Source organism: Drosophila navojoa, chromosome 3 (assembly GCF_054131105.1).
Source record: "Drosophila navojoa isolate 15081-1374.11 chromosome 3, UAZ_NAV_1.0, whole genome shotgun sequence".
NCBI classification, from domain to species: domain Eukaryota; kingdom Metazoa; phylum Arthropoda; class Insecta; order Diptera; family Drosophilidae; genus Drosophila; species Drosophila navojoa.
In genome coordinates this window covers 18,894,136-18,919,553 of record NC_142891.1, presented here as the reverse complement: position 1 = coordinate 18,919,553, position 25,418 = coordinate 18,894,136, and the positions used below count along the sequence as shown (strand labels likewise).

The following is a 25,418-nucleotide window of genomic DNA, read 5'->3' as shown; positions in this document are numbered from 1 at the left end:
TAGCAAATGTAAAACTGAATCTAATATTATAAATACTCTGAAAGGCAAACAAAAATATTCAGAAATGAATTTGTGCGAACGAGAACAACAAAAAACATTTTAAAATACGCCCATAATTTACAAAAACTATTTTAGCTGTATAAATAAAAACGATATATTAAGTTAGAATTAGGTAATGGAAAACGTTTATGAATAAATAAATAAATGAAGCGCCATAAACGCGACAACAAAACATTTAAACAACAATGAGCATTAATAATTGAGAGAGAACACAATAAACAACACACACACACACAGAGACACAGACACACAAACACACACACACACCTAACATAAATTAAGCTAAATATAAATAAATATATTAGTTTTCTAAGTTAAATGATAAAAAAAAAGATTATAAATGAAGCAAATTGTAAAAAGCATAAGAAGAAATGAAACCAAATAAAAAACGCATTAAACTGAAGAATTTAATAAAAATTAAAATAAACCATGATAATAATTTCAATTTAAATATTCGAGCTACTGCGACTGCATTTTCTTGTTGCCTGATTTGAATGCAGTTGGCGGCGAGCGGAAGACAAATGAAAATTCTTGGATAAAGCCTGGAATTGAATCAATTTAAGCATGTCAACAATAAGCGGAGCAGGCCGAGCCGACCCACAACTGGCAAATCAATTTCAGGCATGCAGCATAGTAATATAATATTTTATGAATGCACCCAAAGCTCTGCCATAATGTATAGTAGATAGTAGCAGCATATTTCCTAGCCAGATTTTAATGGCCAGTGCAGCAATGCAATAAATACAGATTTATATTAAGACTTAATAATGTATGTATGTATAAATTGATAGCGGCTACCAAAAGGAATCTGTAAGCAGTGCGAGAGCATTCCATACATATATGTATGGGACACACGCATCACGCATACGCAGCGTCTGCCAAAAAGTGTACACACACACACATATATATGATAGCAGGGTTGGCCACAGATAGCAGCAGCAGCAGCAGCAGCTGCAGAAACTGCAACTTCTTGGCAAGAGCTCAAAGCAGCTGCAAAACGCAGAGAGTGTCGAGGCTGACGCATTATACGTTTCACTGCGCAATAATCCCATTAAAAGGCACTCGTGGACACGAAACGGGACGAGCAGGAGGCACAAGGGCAGGGTCCGGGCCGTAGGATAGAGCTCAACTGGGTCAGTTAATGCAGCTCGACCTGGCTGACATTTATGACCACAGCAGCAGAACGACAGAGAGGGAGAGAGGCAGAGAGGGAGAGAAAGAGTAGAGAACTGCAACAGCAACTTGAACGGCATCCAATTAAGTTGCCGAGTTGCCACCGGCACATACCACAGACACGAGTGCCAAAATTTATTGAAGAATCCTCAAGCCAGGGCTTTAAAGTAGGAAAAAATATGACCAGATCAAGTGTGAGTGGAGCCGTGTTGACAGCCAAGCGCCAAAGCACACACAAACACAGCTAGAAGCAGCAGCAGAACCACAGAGCCAGAGCAGAGCGCAACCAAAAGCCAAAGCCTGCCAGGAATTGTGGCAATGGCATCAAAATCAAAGACAAGCCAAGAGAAAGTTGCCCCGAAAACCAAGGCAAAAGGCAAAAGCGCGCATAATTAATGTAGGCATAAAAACAAGTGACTTGTAAATATTGCCAAGGCAATGCTGTGGCTGAGCCGTTGCTCCTTCTGAGTGTGTAAGTGTGTGTGCTAGAGTGTCTGTATGTGTGTGTGGGCGAGAGCTGTGAGACGGCCAGGCATTGTCTAAGTTTCACTTTGCTAATAAAGCGCCCAAGTGGGCGACTAGTGCCCACTTAAAAGCGCACACAAAAGCCAGCAACAGCAGCAGGACGAGCATCATATGCATGCGTGTGTGTGTGTGTGTGTGTGTTGTTTACGCCCCCTCTGTATGTGTCTGCTGTCTTCGCCACTTGCTGTGTAGCCTTGTTTGCTTGCGTTTATATGGTCTAGTGATTGTGACATTGTAACTACAATTACATGCGGAAGTGAGGCACACATCAACGTACACACACGCACACAAACGCACACACACACATAGTCAGCTTATTTGGCGGCTATCTTTGCTTTATGTATGGCTAATGCGCCACTAAAGCTGCGCACAAATTGAGCTTATCGTATGGTTATTTCAATTCTATTTTATGCCTAACGGCTGCAGAGGCCCACTGTCTTAGGCTAGGCTCCGGGTCTTAGGCGTTCTCCCTCTGTGTATGTGTATGTGTGTGTGAAAAATGGTAAGCCCTTAGCTCGCTCTCTCCCTCTCTCTCTATGCGGATGCGTGCACAAGTGTTTGATCTGCTTATGTGTGTGAGTTAGCTGGGCCAGTCCATGCCTTGGCGATGCCTTGGCGTTGCCTTTATAAAGTTATTAACCAAAATTAATGCTTGTTATAAAATGTTCGTATGTGTTTAGGAAGTGAGCCGGGCATTAGATGAAGACCTCAGCAGCTGGGCCAGCAACGAGTCAAATTAGCCAAGCATCAGCTGAGGTCAGAGGTCAGCCCAAATAGATTTGCATTATTCAAATCGCAATTTTAACAAGTTTCCGCCACACTTTCTGGAATTCATGGCCAAGCTGCGTGCCGCAAATGGGCATCATAATTGCCTGGGCCACCGGTGAGCTACTTATGCTAAGCTCTCTAAACTTATCCAATTATGCGAAACACTTGGAGCAGCATGCGTACTTATCTAGTTAAACAAGGCTTTATGAAAAATAAAACTTCAAAGTGCGAGTGGAGGCAAAGTTCATTCCTGAGGAGAGAAATAAATAAATGTGAGTGGCCGGCCGAAGCGTAGAGAATTTATTAAAAATTAAATATGCACACACGTCCATTCACGCATGGACGCACATTAATTTGCATAACTAATAAAATGGGCCAAAAAGACGATAGTGACAGTGAGAGAGGGGGGAGGAGATAGCAGGGAAGCTGTTGCCAAAAAAGTTTTCCAGCTGGCAGCAAAAGAATGCGCAAAATATGTCAAACTAGAAAAGTTAAATGGCAATGAAAAGTGTGAGATCGGAGCCGAGATTGCCGTCAGCTGTCGAAATGTTTTAAAATTAATTCAGACTCATAAAATATTGACAATAAAGTGACTCTCACTCTCACTTAGCCTCTCATTCTCCTTCTCCTTCTCACTCTATGTTGCTTTGTTTGTGCTTTTCTCTGTGTATGCCCTGAACCCATAGAAAATGAAAAATTGGGGAAAAAAAGTTTTCTAGAAATCAATGTGACGGGCAGCTTAACATGTAGGGGAGTTAAAGGAAAAACATAATAATAATATTAATAATATTTTTAATATATATACATGTATATAAAATTAAAAATTAATAAAAAATATATGCATATTAAAAAAAAAATAAATAAATAAATAATAAAAAATACGAATAAAAATTAATGTAAGGAAAACATATATATTTTTTAAAATATATATAAATAAATGAAAAGTTTCATCAATTGAGGTTTGGTTATAAATATAGAGAAAGAGATTTAAATTTCAATAAATTGACATTTATTCTGTGTATTTATGTATGTGTGGACGTGTTTGTATGTAAGCGAATGTATGCCTATTTCAATTTTGATCCCTATAAAAATTTCCTACACGCTCTGGAGTAGAAGTTCGTCTCAATTGACTGTCAGGGTATCTCATAGTCGGTCACTTCCATTCAGACTCTCCTTAGCTGCCTTGTGAGGGACAATGCTATGCTGGCCGGATTCTGACATACTCCTGCTATGTCTCCAATGAATATACACGTGTTGTGTCATCTCCAATTTGTTTGGTTGTCAATTTTTAATGTGGCTCTGTTTGCTGCTGCTGCTTGATAAATCAATTTGCTGACTGGCGACAAGTTTTGCAGCTCAAACAGCGCTACAAAAGGCGAAGCATAATAGACAGGGCATATATGTATATGTACATATTTATACTATTGTATATATATATATATAATTTGTTTGGATTCGCACTATTTGGTCATCATCAGCGGCAGCAAATTGAGAGAATTTTCAATGTGCCTGGCTTACTTTCCATTGGCCATTTAAATCATTTGCAGCTTTCGCGTTCGGCTGAGTCTTGAATATTTCGCCACGTATTACACAGAGAGTTAGAGAGAGCCAGAGAGAGAGAGAGATAGAGACTATCTGAGTGAGACAAGAGACAACACCTGCTACATGAATTCCACAAATAAACAACCTGTCAGTTTCTTGTGGCAGCTGCACACAAATGTCCAAACAGTTTTCTGGTCACACAATTAAACACGCACACACACGCACACGCACGCACACGCATGCACACCTTTGGCTTGGGTATTAAGTGTAATTAACTTGGCCAGCACACGCATACATACATATATATAAATATCAATCGTGGCCCGCTTTCCCCTTATAATTCGCCTGGATTTTGCGGTTACTTTAAAGATAAACATTCCAGACTTATCTTATCTCGGCCATAATAAGTCTAAGCTGCCTGGCTCTGCCATGTTTTTCCGGTAAACGTATTACACTTGATACAATTTCCAGTTGACCCAGTTGCAGCAAGGCAGACACAAGGCTAAAAGGATTCTCAGCCAACAACAACAACAACAACAGAGCCACAGAATTGCATTCTATAAGCTGCACAAACGAAATCCAATCATAAAATGGCTTGAATTTCTATAAAGTCGGCCGATCGCTGAATGTATCAAAGCTCTGCTGCTTTCCTTTCTATTTTTTTTTTTCGCTCTCTGCAGTTAAGCTATGCATATTTTGGCACGCTGTAATTGACCCAAAGTCGACATAGTTTTTAAGATGCGCACGGTACATGGAAATGCAATTTGAGGCCTGCCTGAGTGCCGCTCTGACACTCCCTGCCCCGCCCTCTGCTCAGCTAACCGCATTGACAATCCACAACAGCTCAACACTTTACTGTGCAAAATCAATTTATATGTTAATTTGTGTGTAAAGTACACACACACAGACACACAGACACAGGGCACTGGACCGGCACTATGCTAACCCCCCAATTTACTGCCCCGCCCCCTGGAGGCAGCGGCAAGCCCAACTCGTTTTGGTTTTAGGTTGGCAAACAAAAATATGCGCAGGCCAAAACAAAACAAAAGCGTTGTAGGAGCCAAAACTGACATTGGTTAAGGTTAAGGCAATGTGAGTGTGTGAGTGAGTGTGTGTTTGTGTGTATCATCATTGCTGCGAGGGCGGTACAACTTTTTAGCTGGCATCTGGCAGACTTCAGCTGGCAACAACGCAACATGACAGCTAGGAAAGGCATCTGAATCAGGCAAGTGCTTAGAGAGAAAGAGAGAGAGATGGCTAGTGAAAGGGAGAGAGAAGGAATGAAATGCCTGCATTCTTATAGCAACTATCGCTGCCATAACAACCCAGGCAATCGGGCACGACGAGACAATAACAAAAACAAAACAAAATCTAAACAAGTTAAGGCATCTGGAGAGTTGCTTGACAACAAAATACCCTGTAAAAAGTGTGGCCAAACAAATAGCCAGAGGCCATGGAGCAGGTTGAGCCAAAGCCTCATGTAGAGCTATAATTCAAGATGGACAGCGCCCCACAGGCGGCAGGGGCTCACCTTTAATACTGCAGCTATCACTTTGATGCTGAATTAATGCCAGGAGAGAGAGAGAGAGAGAGAGAGAGAAAAAAAAAACAACACATCTAGTTGAAAGCATTTGGCAAAATGATATCGTGCAGGGGGCGCAAAAAGGGACGCTCATAAATCTCACACGCAACAAAGAAATCAAATAACAACAACAACAATGAAATAAAAACATTACATTCTTGTATTGTTTTCTAACTTTTAACTTTGGTATTAAAGTGAGCCGCCCACGCGGCAGTCGTGTCCACAATTTAAGCCATGTCGAGTTAGCCTTAGCCGGGTAAACAACTCAAACCGTCTGCAGGAGGCAGCAGGAGCAGCAGGAGCAGCCATTCAGCCAGCACATTCGCACAAAGTTCAAGATTTAGATGCGTTAAGCGTTATTTATGGCCAGCAAATAAATAAGGCTTATACCACATGCAATGGCTCATTGTGGCGTTGAAAGTTTTCGACATTTATTGTATTCTCGGTGTGCGAAAGTCAGTCTCAGAAGGCCGAAGACGAGCGACAGACGACGGCAGGAAGTCAACTTGGTTTGGCTCATTAACGAATCTCTATATATATCGCAATTATTTCATTAAGCTAAGCGGGCCGGCTCGTCCGCATGTCGTGCATTGCCTTATCAAATATTCATAAAACTTTTAAGCTCTACATCAATTTGTATTACATAATAATAAAGCCAAAGAGTGTCGAATGCAATTATATTTTTTATTGATTTTCGTTAACTACTTTTATTGTTAGTCCAGGCACGCAATGCACTTTGTCATTGATAAATATTTAATTAGACATAGTCAATGCTGACACGCTAGCTAAATAAATTATTCACTTGTTATATTTTTATATCCATGTATTTTTTTTTTCAGTAAAAAATGTGTATAAAACGCTCTAAAAATATCGCTCATAATTAGCAGCGGATAACATTATGTTCCATACGTATTTACTGCTTGGGGAGGGGCTCTGGCAATGGCACGTTATGAATACGTAAACAAACCGCAGTTCTGTTTGCACTAATTAAATTTCAAAATTAAATGCGTGCCGAGCTGATTATGAATATATATTATGGCAAAGGAAAATGCAAAAATACAAAACAGAATTGATAATAAATTAAGAAAGAAATTGGCAAAGAAGAAGGCAAATCACGCACTAATTAAAATTGGATAATTGGCTGCGAATGCTGCACAGTCAATAAAACCAAATAAAATTCTTAATTAAATTTCGAGTGAGCCGGAAATGCGAGCTGCAATCAAATTTTGACGTATACGGCAAATCCCAGTGCGTGAGAGTATGGCAAATGGCAAATCGTGGACGATCTGCTAAATTTACCATGTGCAAATTTTTTGACAAAATGCCAGCCGAAAATCTGACGAATGCGATTGTCCGTGCAATTCTGTTGACGAAATTACCATAAATAAATTTTTAAGCCCAACGCGCGAAAGCCCAGCTCCAACCAAAAATTTGTCAATCTCTATGGGCGAGTGTGCGAGTGTGTGCGAGTGTGTATGTGTGTGGGTTGAAAAATTCTATTGAGTTTGGGCTAAAGAGTAGACGCACTGCACGCGACTCCTGCTATAAATTTTGCAACATTTTGCGACTGTGCGGAAATTGCAATTAGATTCGCGCGACGCATAAATAACTGGAACCAATGTTGTCCCTGTGTGCGTGTGTGTGTGTGTGTGTGTGTTTTGGGAACTCGGGACCAGTTGTGAACTGAACATATATATATATATGGTATATATATATATATATATTCGGATATGGGCAAGTTAGATACATAAATTATAGACGCGAAATTGTTGGCAATGCTCGGGCAGCAGCAGCAGCAGCAGCAGCAGCATAAAATGAACATGAAAATGAAAATCCAAGCGGCCCTTGTCAGCATGATTAATGATGACGTTTATAAAGGCAACGAAACTTTCGTCCTTTTCCTCAAGTGTCCGTGCTAATCCACATCATGACTGCAAATAATAGAACTTAATCTATTTTCAATATGGCAGCAGCAACATTGGCAGCAGCAGCAGCAGCGGCAGCGGCAGCGGCAGCAGCGCAACACAAATTAAGAACTCATCAATTTTTAATGCTTACTCAGTGAAGAGGCTGGGGCCCTGGGCCTGGGTCTGGCTCGGGCAGTTGGTCCACTTCTAGCGCCTAGCTGCTAGCAGCTCTTCAAAATACACCCCAGGGAATCACCCAGGGAATAGTCCTCGCTGCTGCTGCCATCGGCTGTGGGCGTGGGTGTGAGCATGGGCGTTGGCAGGCACTGTGGGCAAATGGGGCTTTAGGTAATGTTTGCTCAAGACATAAAAGTTTCACACTATAAGCCGAGTTTTTGCTGTTTCTATTGTTGTGCTTGATGTGGGAGACCTTTAGGTGTTACGAGTTGAGCAGCCTTTGATAGAGCTTTATAAATTTAATTCCAAACTGTTGTTAATATTCTGTTTAATTTAAGAAACTTACGCAATGAATGACTCAAGAGGAAAAGTTCTTCTATAGATGTGTGCGTTTCACTTTATATTGTCTATTTACATTTATATATTGCATATTTAACTTTGCTAACTGTAGTACTATTGTAATACGTTTTTTAGAGAGAGGAAAGCGAGAGAGGGAGGGAGAGAGAGGGTGGGGTAATGTACAAAAAAAATCGAAATTCTATATAATACATATGAGTCGACATTTAAAATTTTGAATCTCTAGCTTTGAAGATGTAGGAGATGTAATAAAATAATCAATTTTCTATAATGTTTTTATTCAATAGTAAAATATCAGGAGTAGTTTTACATTTTTGGAGTAAAAACTCAACATGCGCGGGGATACCCACGGACATAGAAAAACATTTCAAGTCCGTAGCTCATATATCTTTTGAGATCGACGCGCTCAAATATACTAAAACGACTCGGCTAAATCGACTCAGCTCGTCGCCCTGATCAAGAATATATGTGTATACTTTGTGGGGTCTGCCGCGCCTCCTTCTGCCTGTTACATACATTTCGAGAAACATATTCAAAGCATTCACTTTCGACTGTTTGCAATTTGTGTGCTCATCTCTTTCCCTTTGGCAGTTTGGGGCCATCTCTGCAGATTGTCGAGTGTCAGACACTCCTGCGGCCGTTGAGCTGCCGTTTGGAATACGCCCCATCCTAATTAGCCCAGCCCGTCGACACTCGAAGCAAATCTATTCGCGGGGCTTACGCGATGCGCGCCAGCTAAGCGGCTTTAAAGTCCAGTGTGTGTTTGGTCCTTAGCAAATAATGGGGCAGCTGTTGGGTTTGTATGGTAGCCACTGTCTGCTGCTGCTGCTGCTGTTGCTGCTGCTGGCGGCATTTGCTACGCTGTAATTGAAGCGCCCATTTGTCCAGCTGGGCTCGGATGCTGATGCTGATGCTGATGCTGATGCGTTGCTGACAGCAAACACACGCAATGTGAAAGGACTAAAGCTTGCGAAGCCGCCAAAAACTGGTATGCCAAATGACAGAAAGGCCACTGCCAAAGGCATGACAACTCCACACACACACAAACGCACACACACACATATGTACACACACGCACATCCACACAAAGTGCTGCTAAACTAATTAACTAAGCGCAGCTCTGGCCATGTCGGTGACGCGTTCTGTCCACTGCCATTGCTGAGGGTCAGGATTTTTTCCGCGCTGTTGCAGAAATGCGAATTGCAGCATTATATGATCTCTCTCTCTCTCTCTCTCTCTCTCTCTCGCTGTGTGTGTGTGTTTGTGTGTAGGGGGTATTAGGCCTCGACCGAGTGTGATGGCTGGGACAGCAATTTCCAGTTGCCAACTCTGCACTCACTTGTTTGGCAATTAATTTGCCGGCGTCTGTTATTTCTTTCCCTGGCATGAGTGTTTGCAATCTAAACACGGTTATTCGCTAATTAGCAAAAACAAGCACACACACATACACACAGAGAAACACAAGTGGAGTGAGCTCGCATTTCCCTGTGGTTCGCTGTGTTTGTTTGCTTTGGAGGTGCTTGGCCCCGTTGCCATTTATTGGCGCCCCGTTCAAACTTGCTTTTGCTACATTTTTGCGTTTCCCTGTTTTCTTCTCTTTTTTTCGCACTTTGCCATAAAATTAGGTCGCCCATGTAATTAGCTGTTGTTGCCTACAGTTTAAGCTCTTCAAGTCCGGCAGCTGCCGCTGCTTTTTTTTTATTTTTATTTATTTATTTATTTTTTTTTTTTAATGTGCTTTTGCGCAATTCTCTCTCTCTCTCTCTCTCTCTCTCTTTAAATTAAAGCAGTTGATTATGAATTAGTTTGGATTTAAGAGAATTTCTTTTTGCAGTGAATTCAATTAGATTAAAATATATGTAGGTAAAAACAAAAATAAGTTGCTTGAAAATAATTTAAAAATATTTTATAAATACATATATTTTTTTTAATCTGTAATAAAAAATGTTTAAAAAAATAATTTAAAAATGTAAATAATCAAAAGTGAAAAATTTATATATTTAATAAATAAATAATATTTAATAAATAAGTAATAAATAATATTTATATACAGAAACTTTATTTTATATTGAACTAACACTATTTACATTAATTAGAAATTGGCTTTTTTGTAATTCAGCTAATAAAATATTTGTATAAAATTATCATTTAATGTTTACTAAAGATATGTATCAAAAATTTAATATTTTTTAAATTATTTGTTTTGTAATATTTTTATTTATTTATTTTTTTTTTTTAAATACATGGAGAATCTGTACATTGAACCACAAATGTGGATATATTTTTTTTTGTCTTCTAAAATTTTTATGTTTCTATGAATTAATTATATTCATTAAATTGAATTTTCTGCAATTTGTATTTTATGGTAATTTCTTTACACAGTTCTCTTCTTTGGTGTGCCCATAAAAGTGACTTAAAATATTTCCTTTCCAATTCAACTCTCACTGAATTGCCCTTAAGCAATGCATGCCACTCCTATTTCAATCTCTAATTGTTTCAGTTTATCCACAAAGCACAAAATACACACACTCACGCATCCACATACATGTATGTATAGATGCGTCGATTCACCTCTTGAACTGCATTTGCTATCTGACATTTTTTTGTGCTGTGCTCGAAATGGAATATGCGAAACACTTGGCAATTTATTTAAAACAAAACGATAAACGAATATTTTGCTGAATATTCTTTTTCAGTTCATGTTGTTTATTAAAATGCCGGGAATAATTTCTAGACAAATTTCTTAGTCGTTTTACTCGGTGTTGTTGTTGTTGTTGTGCTTTGTTTTATTTTTGCTCTGAGGTGTGCTCCGACTTTAGTTAAGTTTTTGGCCAAGTTTCGCTTCGTTCGCACACATGGATTATATGTAAATATTTGCTTTGGTATTTTTGGGTAGGAAGTCTTATGCTGTCAGCGGACTTAGCAGGTACCAAAGTCAGACACGCACACGCACACACACACATACACACGTGTACAGACTAAGAGCACATAGTTCTTAAGTTTCTGCTCAGCTATGCTGCCATATAGTTGCTTTTCGATGAATGTGTGTGTGCGTGTGTGTGTGCTTGAATGTGAATATTTAAAATGCCAGAACACATGGAGCAATAACTTTCTGCACACATCCCTTGCGTAGTGCGCTGCTTGATAGCTGGCATATAATTTATGGATGGACAATTTATGCTGCCATTTGCTTAGCAACATTTCAAATAGCCCAATAGGCCCGCCCGCGAGCCCTTTTCAATTTGCGAAAAATCGCTACTGCTTATATGCCCATAAATCTCATTGAAATCAATTTAATTATGTGCCAGCCCTGCTCAGCCCAGCTCAGTTCAGTTCAGCTCAGTTCAGCTCAGCTCAGTTCAGATTGAGCTGGGATCCCCGTCTTATGACTGCTTAAGCAACTTAATGTTTATTTTATGGTACTGGAAATCTATTGAACTGCATTTTGAATATGCTCGAGCAGCGAGTGAGCAGCGAGTGAGCAGCGAGTGTGTGCGCTGAGAAACTTGCCTCTTGCTGAAATTCATACGGCTCGGGCCGAATGTCATGAATAACGATGTAATAAAATACGTGATATGAAACCCAAATGTTCGACATGATGAACTATGAGCGACGTCTGCCTCCGTAGATACATAAGTTGGGTAGAGCCGGGCTCGCTATCTCGCTCACTCTCACTGGCTCTGTCTATAACATTTGAAGGCATTTTTTGTGAATTAGCATCCACAGCTCGGGCACAATTTGAGCTCTGACATACTACAATTTGGAGTTCAGCTAGCATTTATTTGCATGTTTGTGTCCTCTGGCCATGGACCATGTACCATGCCAGCAATTGCAGCTTCAAATATGACGAGATAATTCAGCAAAATATTAGCTCTGCCTGCTGCCAACGACGCTACGACCATTGACCACCAAAGCCAGAGCCAGAGCCAGCTCCGACTGTGACAGGCACCGCAATGCACAGCCCGGCCTTCAGCTGCCTCTCTCCAGCTGTGTGGCACTTGCATTCGGTCGGAAAAAGGCATAGTTTGGGGCGAGACTTGTACGCATGAGAGCCCTGTGCAAAACTTATCGTAGCATTTTAAATCGTCCTGTAGTGAATGCTTCAGCCTTGCATAGGAGTGTGTGCGCTTTACAATTGTTGTATATGGATATATGTCTCAGTTTTAGCAGTCTTACATGCGATTATAATGAATGCCAATTAGTTAAAAGGGATTTGCAGCCAAAGCTGGGCTCCATACTTGAGCAGAAACTGCAATTAGAGCAAAGTAAACCAAGTAAAATTTCGCTTTGCTTGGGGTTTACGTTGGAACTTTCTGAAAAGGTCAATATTGAAACAAGAATCGAGGAGCTGCTAGAAATATTTCTATTTGTTTAAGCTCTTTCCATATTAATGATGATACGGCACACAGACTCGATGTCAGAGGCAGATAGGGAAAAGGAGAGAGAGAGAGCTAGAGAGAGGGAGAGAGAGAGAGAGAGAGATAAAAAGAGGTAGAATTTGTATTTGTATACAAATTGGCAAACAACATAATAGCATTACATCATAAATATTCTTATAATATTGTAAATAAATCAAATTAATTATAGCTTAATCTGAAGCTGTCTTTATCAACATATGAAATATATAAAAAAGTAAAAAAAAAATGCAGTTGCACTAAAAAATATTGCACAATGTACTTCTAGTGTCAATGTAATTTAAAATATTTTTATATAATATTTGTTTATTGACATTATTAATTATAATTTGAAAAACTATTAATATTTACTCTCAAGACCTGCGTGCGGCGTTTCAAATTTATTAGCATGCACGACGTCATAATTCAAATTCACACAAAAAGAGACAAAACAATTACTGTTTTTGATTTTACTTGATTTCTTTTTACAACAGCATAAAAAAAGTTTTAATTAAAATGTTTTCTTTTTTCTTTTAATTTAAATTGAAATGTCAATAATTAATCAATTCATTTTAGTATAATAAATTTTCATAATAAAATAACTCAAATTACTAAAAAGCGAATGCGCGACTATGAACCTCAAATACCAGTAAAGAGTAGCAGATTTGAAGAGCTCTTCCCACTTGATGTCTGCTGCAAACAGTAGGAGTAGAAACCATGCTACATTGTTGCTGTCGTCCGTCTCAGCTGTCTTCCTAGAATTCTGGTAATTCATCTCGCTGTAAGTGGCGAGGCAGCTTAAAGCCTGCAGAGGACAACATAATGCTCTGTTTACAATGACAGCCAGATAGACACACACAAAAGAGAGAGAGAGAGAGAGAGAGAGAGAGAGAGAGAGAGAGAGAGAGAGAGAGAGAGACAGAGAGCGAAAATGAGAGTGACAGAGATGCAGAGGCGAACACACTTACAAATCAATAAAGTGTAAATTGTAACATTAAATAGTCATTAGTGTCTCTGGCCATTTGACCGGAAATTAATCAAGCAATAACCGCAGTGACGTTTTATATTTGACCAGGGAGTAGCGCGCAGTCTCTCCCACCCTGGCACACAGAGCGTGGCAAAGCAAGCGAGTGGGAGCAAGGGCGAGGGTTGCTGCTGCACTGGCGAAAGGGTTCGTGTTTGCTCTAGGTTTATACATATCATTAGGCACACAAACTGATTTCAGCTTGTAGATATGTCAAACAACTGACGGAAACTGTTTATTATTGCCTCAAACGGAAAAGGATGCGGATGTGTGAATCTGACAGACGCAGACAGCGCAGCCGCACGAGCGGAAGTCCCAAAAGGTGTCCGGCCTCGAATTTCAATATCAATTCAAAAAAATTTGCAAACGGCATTTCTAAAAACTAAATTGAGTTTGGATAGCAAAATTATATTTAGAAATTATGTTAAATAAAGCTCATGAGCTGAAGAAACAAGAATTTTATATTGAAACTTCTTTTAAAGTAAAAGTTGGACTGTCATTTAAATATTTTTTCTCAAGTGTGAACAAAGAAATATGCACACACGCACGCACTCAGATAGATCCACAGTCACTTCCGGCTGCCAACATCCGTGTGTCAAGAAGCACTCGAGCATTAATTTATGAATTTTTATTATATTATTTATTCAGCTGTCTCTGTGTTTCGTACACCTGAGCAACCTGTTGTTGTTTTTGTTGTTGTTGTTACTGTGTGGCAGACAAAGTGTAAACCTTGGCTGACAACTATTGTGCCGTCTTGAGATCAAAGATAGATGGATAGATTGCTCGGGCGACGAGTCGTCAACGTCCGAGTGTAAACAAATGTCAATCCACATGCAATTAAATTCCCGGAAATCGTCGATGCCAAATCCGATTTTAATTAAAATCGTCTTTGTCCTGTCCATGGGGCCATGTCACTCACAGGAAGGAAACAAGCTGGCCAGCCAGGTAAGCAAACACACACCGACAACACTCAAATAGCCAAAGTGCCAGACGCCCTCAGCACTGGGACGAAGACCCGCCCTTCCACCTCCGTCCCGTTTTCCCAAAAACTTATTGAACCTTTTTTGGCATGCGAATCAAGAGCTGACCTTAAAGTTTATACACCATATATGTAGTTATTTTATGTTCGGCTTGTTTTGCTGTCGCTATTTATGTTGAGTATGTGCAGGAGGCGATGAAGCTGTTACCCAAACTAAACAACTCGCTTAATTGGATTCTGGGTGAGCTTAAACTTCTACACGAAACTAGATTCAATCGAATTCTGCATAATTCTCAAAATTTTGCGCAGCTTTAAGCGCTCAGCTCTGTGCTCAATAAACCGAATTGGAACTTCGTGTATTACTAAATCAAATCACACAATCTGCAGTTGGATGACAATGAATAGCGTCTTATACCCTGTAATTGAGCAGATGGAGACGGAATAAATAAATAAAAAAAAAAATAGCTGTAGTTATTAGAGATTTATTAAGCACTGCTGGCACATTTAACATATGTAAATTAACATTTGCAGGGTAAGTTGAGGTCGTGCCGCTTGAGATCTGCTGGAGAGCGAAATTTGCATCAGTGCCTGCATCAAAAGCAATTGATATTCATATATGAGCACGAACAGTTGGCAGCTGAATAGCGTTAAGTAAACATATACAACTGACACACACAGAGATAAAGAGAGAGAGGAAGGGAGGGAGAGCGAGAGCGAGAGAGACATACAGTTGCGCGTTGATTGCTCAAAACCAAAGTCATCCAAGCGTGAGCCCAACAACTAGCAACAAGCCAGGACAAGGAAGGACATGAAGGGGGATGGTTGATGGGTAAGGGGGGCACCAAAGTGGCAACATTTTGTGGCAGGCGACGCATGCCCATCGTATGTCACTGCGGCTGCTGTTGCTGCTGCTGCTGCCAGTGTGAGAAGTGTAGACCCCGACAGCACACTCATCTACAGCCATAAATATGAATGGTGGGATGGCTACCACAACTACCCACTGTGGCCCCTCGCGCCCCAAGCAGCCACTCGTTGCTGTCCGGTCTGGCTTGTTATTTACAGCCAGTTTTGAGATCTTGTGGCATAATTTAAGCACCTTGTTTAGCCACTGTTTATGGTTTTGTCATGTCACTGGACCAGCTTGTCTACTATAAATGTTGAATGTGTGCGAGCGCCCTTTTGGGGTCATGAGGTCAATGATGCACACACACACACTCGCAGAGACAGAGGCAGATGCATACATCAACTCAACGCACACACACAGAGAGACTAACTGCCTCAAGCAGAGAGCAGCGAGGGCACTGAGGCAGAGGGCGACACTTTAAATAATTTATAAATGCGACAAATGAAAAACTTGGCCATAACGTGGCGACCTGGCATACGGCAAAGGGATTTGCTGTTTACGTTTGCTTAACGCGACTTTACGCCTGCTGTTGCAGCAGCAGCAGCCGCCTTTACGCAAATCAACGAACAAATCAACGCAAAAAGCGTTTACAGCAACAGCGAAAATCCTTTTTGCTTACCAAAACGATTTCGCTGCTGTCAGCATAAAATTCCTTGCCTGAGCAAAAGTACAACGTATGGAATTGTAAAATAAAAACCGCAGCATTTTTATGTCACAATTGTGGGCGGCTGGGTGTGCCTGTCTGTCTACCACTGTATGTGTGTGTGTGTGTGTTGGTTTTTGTGTGTGCTCTCGCTGTTGACTGCTTCGCATTATGCAAACAAGCCCGACTCGTTCCTCAATTCAGCAGCTTCACCCTTTCTTTGCCTGGGCTCCTCCACTCGCATTTTTGACGCTGAACATTTGCACAGCTCTTTGAGCAGCAGGACGCGGGCAGGCGGCGGCAGAGTGCAAACGTCGCTTGGAGTTTTTGACGTTTTGGCGTTTTGGCAAACATAAAGGCGTCAAGCTAAGGCGAACAATACTTCTGCATTAGGGCAAAAATAAAACTCAAATAATGGAAGGCGAAAAGGGCGTGGATAACTGCTTGAGCAGAGAGAAGAAAATATTTTTGGTGGAAATTAATTGACTAACACGGAGATGTGTGTTAAAAGGAAGTTAGAAGTTCTCTAAAAAATAAAAAATAAAAAAATTAAAAGAAAAATATTAATTGATTATTAAAAAATTGCCAACTTTGTCAAAGAATAAAAATAAATATAATGTTATCGATAGCTATAGCAGCTGCCTAGACCAAGCTGGAAATAGCCTTAGTCTAACTTACACACTATTGGAAATAGATACATATAAATAAATATATATTTTAGTGCTTGGATGACTGATTCTAATTTAGGACGCAAATCTTACAAAGAATTTAAAAAATGGGTTGTTATCGATAGCGATAACTGCTGGTTATTGTAAATAATTTATTACAAATATACTCTTTAATTCTGATTCAGCTTACTTGGACGCAAAATAATTCAATGAAAGTCATCTCAAGTCTTTCTATCAATTTTCTAGAAAACTCTTTAATATTCATCGATATTTTCAAGCAAATCACAAATTGTCTCCCTTTCAGAGAGTAAAATCGAGCCCGGCTTTCGCTTCTAATATTACACACAAATCAACTCATTAGATTTTCTCGATTTAATTGCATTGAGTTACGGCGCTTTGAGAGCCATTAAATTTTGGGGCGAAAAGCATATCGCGACAGATAATTCGCATCTCGCATTGCTCATACGCCGCGTAAGCCATTAAATATGCATTTGCTGATATCACCAAAAGCCGTAACGAAAACAGCTTACGTGGCATTTGTGGGCCAGCCCCGCCCTCTCGGCCCGCCAGCTCGTGTGTCTGGGCGAGACAAAAATGAAAAGAGGAAACAGAGAAAAAAAAGGAGGAGGATGAAGAAAAATGGGGATATAAAATAAAAACAATGCATATGTGAAACGAAAGGAAAAACAATAGAATTTAAATGATTTTAATGCGTACATTGGATTTTATTGAAGCCAACGAGGCAATTCGGAGTTTGGCTATGAGCTGCACGGCCATCATATGAATACCAAGCCATGTTGCCTGATGCCTGATGTCTGCTACCAACTGCCAGTTGCCAGTTGCCAGCTGGCTTTGGTGCGGTGCGGCTTTTCGCTTCGCACTGAGCAATAATAATAATTGTCAATTGCAGCAGCTGTCGTCGAGCGTCGAGCGTCGGGCGCCGCCTTTTTCCATATTCAATTTCAAATGAAAATTTCATGCCGCCAGCAGCCGAAAAACCTGAACAGGCCCAGTCCCCTCGACCCGGCCAAGTCGCGCAGCCGGTGTAAATTTAACGTTAGCTTTGTTAAATTCATTTGCCGTATGGCAGCTGCAAAATCTTTTGCATACTTTCGGGCAAGGCCGAACAAAGGCGAGGCGACACAGCTGTTAGTTTTTTTTGTTGTGAAATTTTTTAGCACATATTTCGCACATGTCTTTTTTCCCAAAAACCTCTGCTACACACGTGTATGTGTGTGTGTGTGTGCGTATATGATTAGCTTTCAGCGTAGAGTTATGTGCGGTTTTTGCGGGTTCTGTTTTCGCTGAGCTCAGCTATTTTGGTATTAACTTGATCTGCTTTGAACAGATTTGCTGGCATTTTCACATAAGCTGCTGCGCTCACGTTTACTAACAGATTTTGATTAGAAATTGCTTGAGGTTGCACTTGCTTTGCTGCTCCTGCTGCTCCTGCTGCTCCTGCTGCTTCTGTAGCCAAGTTGATTGTTTGCATCGGTAGGGCTGCAGTTGGCCCGAGTTTATGGTTTACTCTTGAAACTGGGTCAGCGCATGGCAGAGTTTTTAAATGAAACTTGCTTCTGCTTCAATACATGATATATGTCAAGGCAGCAGAGAAAACTTTAAGAGATCTATAGAGACAGAGAGAGAGGGAGAGCAAGTCCAAGAGCAGCTTTTGCATTGAAATGCAAATGAATGGCGCTCTGGCTGCAGCTGCACTGGCATGGAAACAAGAGAGACAACAACGATAATAGGCACATAACAACATTATCATTAGCAGGCAATGGCAGCACATTAAATTGCAATTGTTGTTCTGCTGGCCGTGTTGTGCAATTGCAAATCGCATGCCTCGCATGCCACGCATGCAAGTGTCTAATTGATTTTGTTGCGTCAGGTGCAAAGGCTCTGCCGCATGGCGTATGCCTGATGAGGCTAGGGCAAAGCATTGATTTGCATACGAGCCACATTAAGCGAGGGCTGCAACTAAAAGCGCATTTTAAAGCCTTTGAGCTCGATGCGTACCTGCCAAGTACTTTTACGTTATGTGTTTGCCAGCAAATTTCATTTTGATGAAGCCAATGTGTGTGTATGTGGGTGTGTGCTGTAGCTGCCCAGTTGGCCTTAAACTAGCTGAAAGCCTCCAGCTGAGTGGCCTGCTACAGTACCCCAGGCTCCCAACTGTGACGGCTCCAACACGGGCTGCAGAGTCATTAGCATATGTTGCTTGGAGTTCCAACAAAATAGTAAACAACCAGCCAAACAGCAAACACACACACAGACACACCTACAAACACGCCCACACACACACACACACACACACATACACACACACTTGCATACATACCGCACCACAGGCGACCGTTTTGGTTGGGCTCAGCTGACAGGCGAGCTGTCAAAGCGGATTTTAGAGCACTCGCCACCTGGCAAACAAAACATACAAAAACAAACAGCCTTAGGAGCCGAAAGCTCAGACGACTTTAGTATGCCCTATTGGCTTGCGAATTAAGCTGATGTTGAAATTAATTTATATAAAGGGAATATACCCAATAGATTCTTGACTCAATAGATAGAATTTATGTTTATATGGTAAATAGAAATAAATGAAACAAATAAAAAAATTTATAATTGTAAAATAAATGTATGTAAATTCATAAATTGTATGTTACATTTGAATGGACTTTATTTATAAATTTATATACATTAAATAAATACCTAAATTGATAATTATTATTATTTATTATTTAAAATAAAATATTGGTATTTCATAAATGAATCAAAATTAAATAAAATAAAATTAATAAGTAATAAATTAAATATATATAAAATTAAAAATATATAAAATTACGAAATAATTTCATATACATTAAAAATTCATTTTAAAATCTTATAACGTTATAAATAAAATAAAATAAAAATAGAAGTGAATTCTAAATATTGCAGTTAAAAATATGTAATTACAATAATAAATAAATAAATAATTAATAATAATAAAAAATAACAAATGAATTTAAATATTGTAAAGTAATCAAAAATACAATAAATATATTTATTTCTTTTTTTTTTTAAGACAGAAATTTAATGTTTTTAAACTCTTAGTGACAGTAAATGACAATGATGAAATATATTTACAGATTTTAAATTAAATATATAATATAATTGCAATATGTATTTAGAAGAGGATATTTCTATTGTTATTATGTATTATTTATATTTATATTTTCAGTTCTATAATTTCAGCATTCAATTTAGCTAATTCCGATTGCGTCACAGCAAGTTTCATATAGCTGGCATACCTTACGTATGGTAACGATGAGAACTACAACTACAAACACCTGTCGAGAGTTGAGTGTTGGACAAAAAGGTTCAAGTACGTGTCTAGGTTGTTGTTGTTGTTGCTGCTGGTGGTGTTGCTGATGCTGCTGTTGGTTTGGCCTTGGCCAAAATGCATTGTCGCACTCGTGCTGTTGTTGTTGCTGTTGTTGTTGGCGCTGTACGTGCTGTTGATGCTGCTGTTTTGGGGTTACATTTTTGACAAGTGCGTGCTCAACGTGTAAGCGAGAGAATACGAGCCGACCTTATGTAATGCCTAAACACATCTAAATATAAAGACCAAGAACAAGTGGGTGTGGTTATGCTTAAATATTTAATTTTCATTACGCAGATCGCTACAGATTTATAGTGCTGACTATAAAGAAAGTATTTCTAGAGGAAGCTGAAAAACTTTTGTTACACAGTACACATAGAAAACGAGCTGACAGTTGTAGGACCCGGCTATTGCTAGATTGTGAGAACTGGAGTTATTCCGTACAGTAATTTGATCAAAGCCAACAAATGGAGTCTCGCAAATCGGCCAAAGTACAGCCAAAGCGCAAGTCGAAGCGCTCGCAGCTCGGGAGCAAGCGCTCGATTGTGGCAGCACGTCCCGACGCGAAGCCCTTCCCGCAACGGGTCTTCCTCTATCTGCAGCTGGAGGAGATAGTGAACATGCCGGTGGTCTCGTATCCCTTGGAGCTGCATCTGCACCACGAGAAGAACACGCTGCAGAAGATGTGCGATCACTACACTCAGGAGACGATCATCTATGAGAATGAATTCAAGATGGACAGACCGGCCTTTGCGATGGGCATCATGCAGGACAATCTGGAGGACATGAATACGTTCAGCGACAATCCACTGGTGGTCACGCTGTACCAGCGCATTCCGCGGCATCGCAAGGACGAGCTGATCACTGTGAGCACGGTGCGGGGCGAAGCCTCGGCGTGGTTCTTCAGGTCGGATAAGAAGCCGGTCGATGCAGCTGGCGGGGACGCATCTGTTGTCAATGACACCGTTGACACTGAGGCCGAGGGCGAGGCCGAGGGCGAGGTGGAGGAAGAGGACGATGAAGGCGAATATGTTGAGGAATCCCTTGAGTTCGTGTCGCGCGGCCACTGCGATTTGCTGCAGCTCTTCCAGCGCAAACGCTTTATTCACAACGTGCAGATCATGCTCTACCCGGAGTACTCCAAGAACCTCCAGACGGAAACGACCCAGAAGATAACCACCACCAGCAACTGGCACATGTACTCCATACTGCCGATACTGAAGCACATCCACTTCTCCAATGTGGTCTTCATAACGCTCGAGTCCGTCTACAATGCGCCCGAGGAGCTGCACTCTCGAGCCGCCGACCTGGGCATGAGCATCTCCCTACGCTCCCTGAGAGTCGAAGACGAGGAGCCCGTCGAGGTGCTGCCAGTGTGCGACTTCTTCAGCTTCAACTCCCAGATCATCAGCGATCAGACCACCGTCATTGTGTGGGAGACCATTAAGCGCGACCTCTTGAAGAAACAGGAGCCCGGCGTGGCCAGTGTTCAAATGGAAACGAGTTTGCGCGTCCCCATTCACCGCATACTGGAGCGCTTGCTCAAAACCCAAGGCGTCGACTTCCAGCTGGAAAAGATCAATCCCTTCGTGGACAGCGCGCTGGTCAGCAACTCGATGCATCGTTATGTCATCACCGGGGAGATGCAGGACATTCTCGAGGCAGCCGTCGTGAACAATGACTATGAGGTGCTGCTTCAGCTCTACGATACAGATCCATCCAAGGTCTTGTATGAGGGCGTCATAAACCTAAGCATCTTTGGATACCCAGATGGTATGTAAGCAATTGTTTGATAAACCAGATGTACTTGATGCCAGCTGAGCATCATATTATATTTAACAATACGAAGTAAAGTGGGTATTTTTTGTTTTATGTATTTAAATCTCCTTAAACCATCCCCAGTGAACGCCTGCCGGTTCGCCTCTGTGCTCAATTCGGCGGAAAGGCGTAGCACTAGGAAAACATTTCGAATGACTAATGTGGATGCCCCTTCCCTGCCCATGTTTGCCATCATGAAGCTGTGCTTCTTCCAAACGCTGAGCACGCGCAATGCGTCGCTGGATACCTATAATGAGAGCAAGCTGAAGGCGGGTCAGCTGTGTCGCTGCTTCACAATAGATCCGCTTGTGGAGACGAATAGTCGAGATGTCTTGAAGGAGCTCTATCGACGCTTCGACGAGCTCATCAAAGACGTAATCAGCTACATCATCAAGAACGATCTGACGAACGTGGACGAGCGACGCAACTACTTCTGCTGCACCCTGGGCAATCTGAGCAATCTACTCATCAACATCTGTGGCAACGACTTCAATGTGCGCATGCCTACCAAGACGAACATAGAGTTTCGAGTAAGTGCGCCGAATGCTCTCTCTCTCTCTCTCTATCTATCTCTCTATCTACATCTGTATCGTACTGAAAATAGAGTAAGCATATCTCCCCCTCTCTGTATATATTTTATTATGAGTCCAGCGTGTTTCGGGTAAAGAAGCCCTATCTCTTCTTCTGTCTACCGTCTACCTCTCTCTTTCAGTCAGAATTTCTCATTCTCTCTCTATCTCTCTTTATCTATCTGTCTATCCAACTCGCACACTCTCCCCATCTCGCAGTCTCTGTTGCTATCTGCCTTTCTCCCTGCCCTCCCTCTCTTGCTCTCTCTATTCTAATCCCTTCGCTCTGTCCATCCAGGAGATGCTGACGCACATGCACAAAGATCTCATGGAACGCATTGTGCGAATCCTGAACGACTGCGGCTGGGAGGCTCTGGGCAACTGTGTGATCAACAAGGATCGCGATCTTCAGCGCATGCGTCGCCTCTTGGACGAGCATCGCAACCTGTGCATGGTGGGCGACTGTGTGCTGGCCAAGCAGCTGTTCGCCGAGCTGAAGTCGGCCTGCACCTGCAAAATGATGTTTAATTTTTATGTGTTCCTCAACTCTGTGCAGACTCTCAATTTTAAGCATGCAGAAGCCTACTTGCTCAACCAGATGGAGTACAACTGGGATGGCGAATACTTTGTGTGGGTATTTGAAGGCTCGCACATGAGTCCAGTAATGAAAATAATTTTAATTTCTATGCAGCAACTTGCTGAAGCTCTACATTGACTATCAAATTGAGATAAAGTCGGAGCTGGATCAGGAGAGGGAAATGGAGGAGATGCCGCCAGACATGGAGATGGAGCTAGAGGCTGAAACGGAAGCCGCAGAGCTAAAGAAGCCGCGACAGGCCTACAGCAATATGATGGCCAATCTCTGCGCCTTCGCCACAGCCAACAACTTGGACTGCGAGGGTTGGATACTGCTCCACTGCTACTACAAGGAGAAGAACTACTTGCCGGGCATGGAGTATACGCGCTGGCGGTACGAAAATCTCTATGATGTGCCCAGCAGGTCTATGCCCTTGACGCCGCGGCCGCTCTACGAGACATTCATGCCGCTGAAATTCGATCTGACGGACAAGAGCGTGCATGTCATCAAGTTCTACGAGGTTTTCAAGAAGTTCGCCAATTTGGGCGCCTACGCGTTCGCCGAGACCGTTTACAGCCAGATCGCAGCCGAGTTTCCGCCCATCGAAACGTATTTGGTGACCACAACGCTGAAGATGCTGCAGGGTCAAATCGACGAGCTGTTCCAAGTGCGCCAGCTGCCCACAGACAGCAGCGAGCGCGGCCTGATGATGGTGAGTATTGGATGTGCCCCTTGAGGCATTGCTGCCAGAGTTTCTTCAGTGTTGGCCAACAGAAATACTATCAAGCGCACATCAATGGCAATGTGGAGTACTCGCGCCAACGCTACCTAAACGCCATCGAATTCTTCAAGGAACTGCTCACGATCGATAAGGAGGACACGTCTACGTTGGCCATGTTCTACCTGAGCTATCTGCGCCTGGCCCGCCTCAGCTTCGAGTGCGAGGACTTTGAGCTCGCCCTGCAGGCCTACGAGCTGTGCGTGCCCACTGCCAAGACGGACAAGAACTTCATGGCCAACTATGGTATGGGTTTGACTCTGTATTATGTAAGTGAAGTGCTGTTATATTATATAATTAAAGATATTACATATTATATATTTCTATTATAACTTCAATTTAATATTTAATCCCCGGCAGTTGAATCGCCTTGAGGAGGCCATTGTCTATCTGGCGCGCAGCACAGAGGTTGACATCTATATTCCCGATTCGTGGGGTTTCTTGGCGACGATTAACTTGCGCCTGGGTCGCAATAAGACGGCTCTAAACTGCTGGAAAGTGGCCAAAATGGTATGGCATATAAGCATATACTTATATACTATAAATTATAGCAAACTGAGTTTCTCACAGTATCCCGAGATAACCATGTGCAAGCGAGTCTACACTGAACTCGATAAAATCAAGTATTCCGATGTTAATTTGCTGGTGGAAGATGATAATCAACCCACTTAGGAATATCCTCTGTGAATATAAATATATATATGATTTTCGAAATATATATTAAAGGAATTCCTCAAAGCTTTTTGATTAGTTAGAATACAAATGCCTTTACACATTAAATGTTGCTAAAACAGAATTATATATGTTACATATATTCATTTCTTTTGCACATTTCAGAGCTGTATGGACTCTTCAGTTGATGCCTCAGGCGTGCCTCTGCATTAAGCCTTTTCCTTAAATTCATTTCAAAAGACATAAAACAATATTTAAAGGAGAACACGGCAGAAGCGGGCTTTGCGTTTGGTTTATGCTCAGTAGCTAGATAAAGCTTGATGAGTTTGCTCTCAGTTTAGCTATTTGCAATGGAAAGTTTATTTGGGGGAAGTGTTTTATGTATTTAGATGGCAACACGGCGGGATCTCAAACAGTAAACACTTCAACAAGTTGACTCTGCTGGGTTAAGCAAAGCCCTGCTGAAGACCGCATTTATGTGAGAGTGTATTTGAGTCGTTTATGGCTTTCAAGCATACACACACACACATAAGTTTTATTAGACATGGCATGCGTCGGTAAATGGTTAAAAAGCACGCTTCACACTTGAAAGAGGGCATCCTAAGTGTTATATGGATTCTTAAAGATGAAATCGCCAACATTTTTATGACCGCCTCAGCTGCGGAGCCAGCCGAGTGCAATAATCCTTAAGAGCTGCGACTAATTTCAGCTCTGCTCCAGGCGAAAGTGCTCAAAATGCAAATTACAAGCAAAATGCGAAATGCGAAAGGCGAACTGTGAAATGCAAAAGGCAAAACAATTAAAAGCAATGTTCAGCGGCGCGAGAGTAATTAAATGCAGTCGTTCAATTCTTGACCAAGTGCCTATAAACCGAGTGAGCCATACACAAAACTAACAGCAGAAGAAATGCAATTTATTTGAATTCATTTTTCGTGCAGCT

The 25,418-nt window shown here is 41.4% G+C and overlaps 1 protein-coding gene across 1 annotated transcript; it reads left to right on the top strand.

Annotated features, from left to right (window-relative positions):
- The first annotated feature begins 20,429 nt into the window (after positions 1-20,429).
- Positions 20,430-24,526, top strand: LOC115562588 (uncharacterized). The gene is made up of 7 exons (XM_030384383.2): positions 20,430-21,837; positions 21,967-22,412; positions 22,750-23,081; positions 23,143-23,740; positions 23,803-24,075; positions 24,167-24,316; positions 24,377-24,526. Exons 1-7 carry the CDS (start codon positions 20,532-20,534, stop codon positions 24,476-24,478), a joined length of 3,207 nt encoding a protein of 1,068 aa, XP_030240243.1. The 5' UTR covers positions 20,430-20,531; the 3' UTR covers positions 24,479-24,526.
- The last annotated feature ends 892 nt before the right edge of the window (positions 24,527-25,418 follow it).

Bases quoted from the DNA above. Each gene is read 5' to 3' on its own strand.
- LOC115562588 (XM_030384383.2), top strand. From the start codon at position 20,532: ATGGAGTCTCGCAAATCGGCCAAAGTACAGCCAAAGCGCAAGTCGAAG. The intron at 21,838-21,966 runs GTATGTAAGCAA...AACCATCCCCAG, and splicing joins CATCTTTGGATACCCAGATG to TGAACGCCTGCCGGTTCGCC. The intron at 23,741-23,802 runs GTGAGTATTGGA...GTTGGCCAACAG, and splicing joins GCGAGCGCGGCCTGATGATG to AAATACTATCAAGCGCACAT.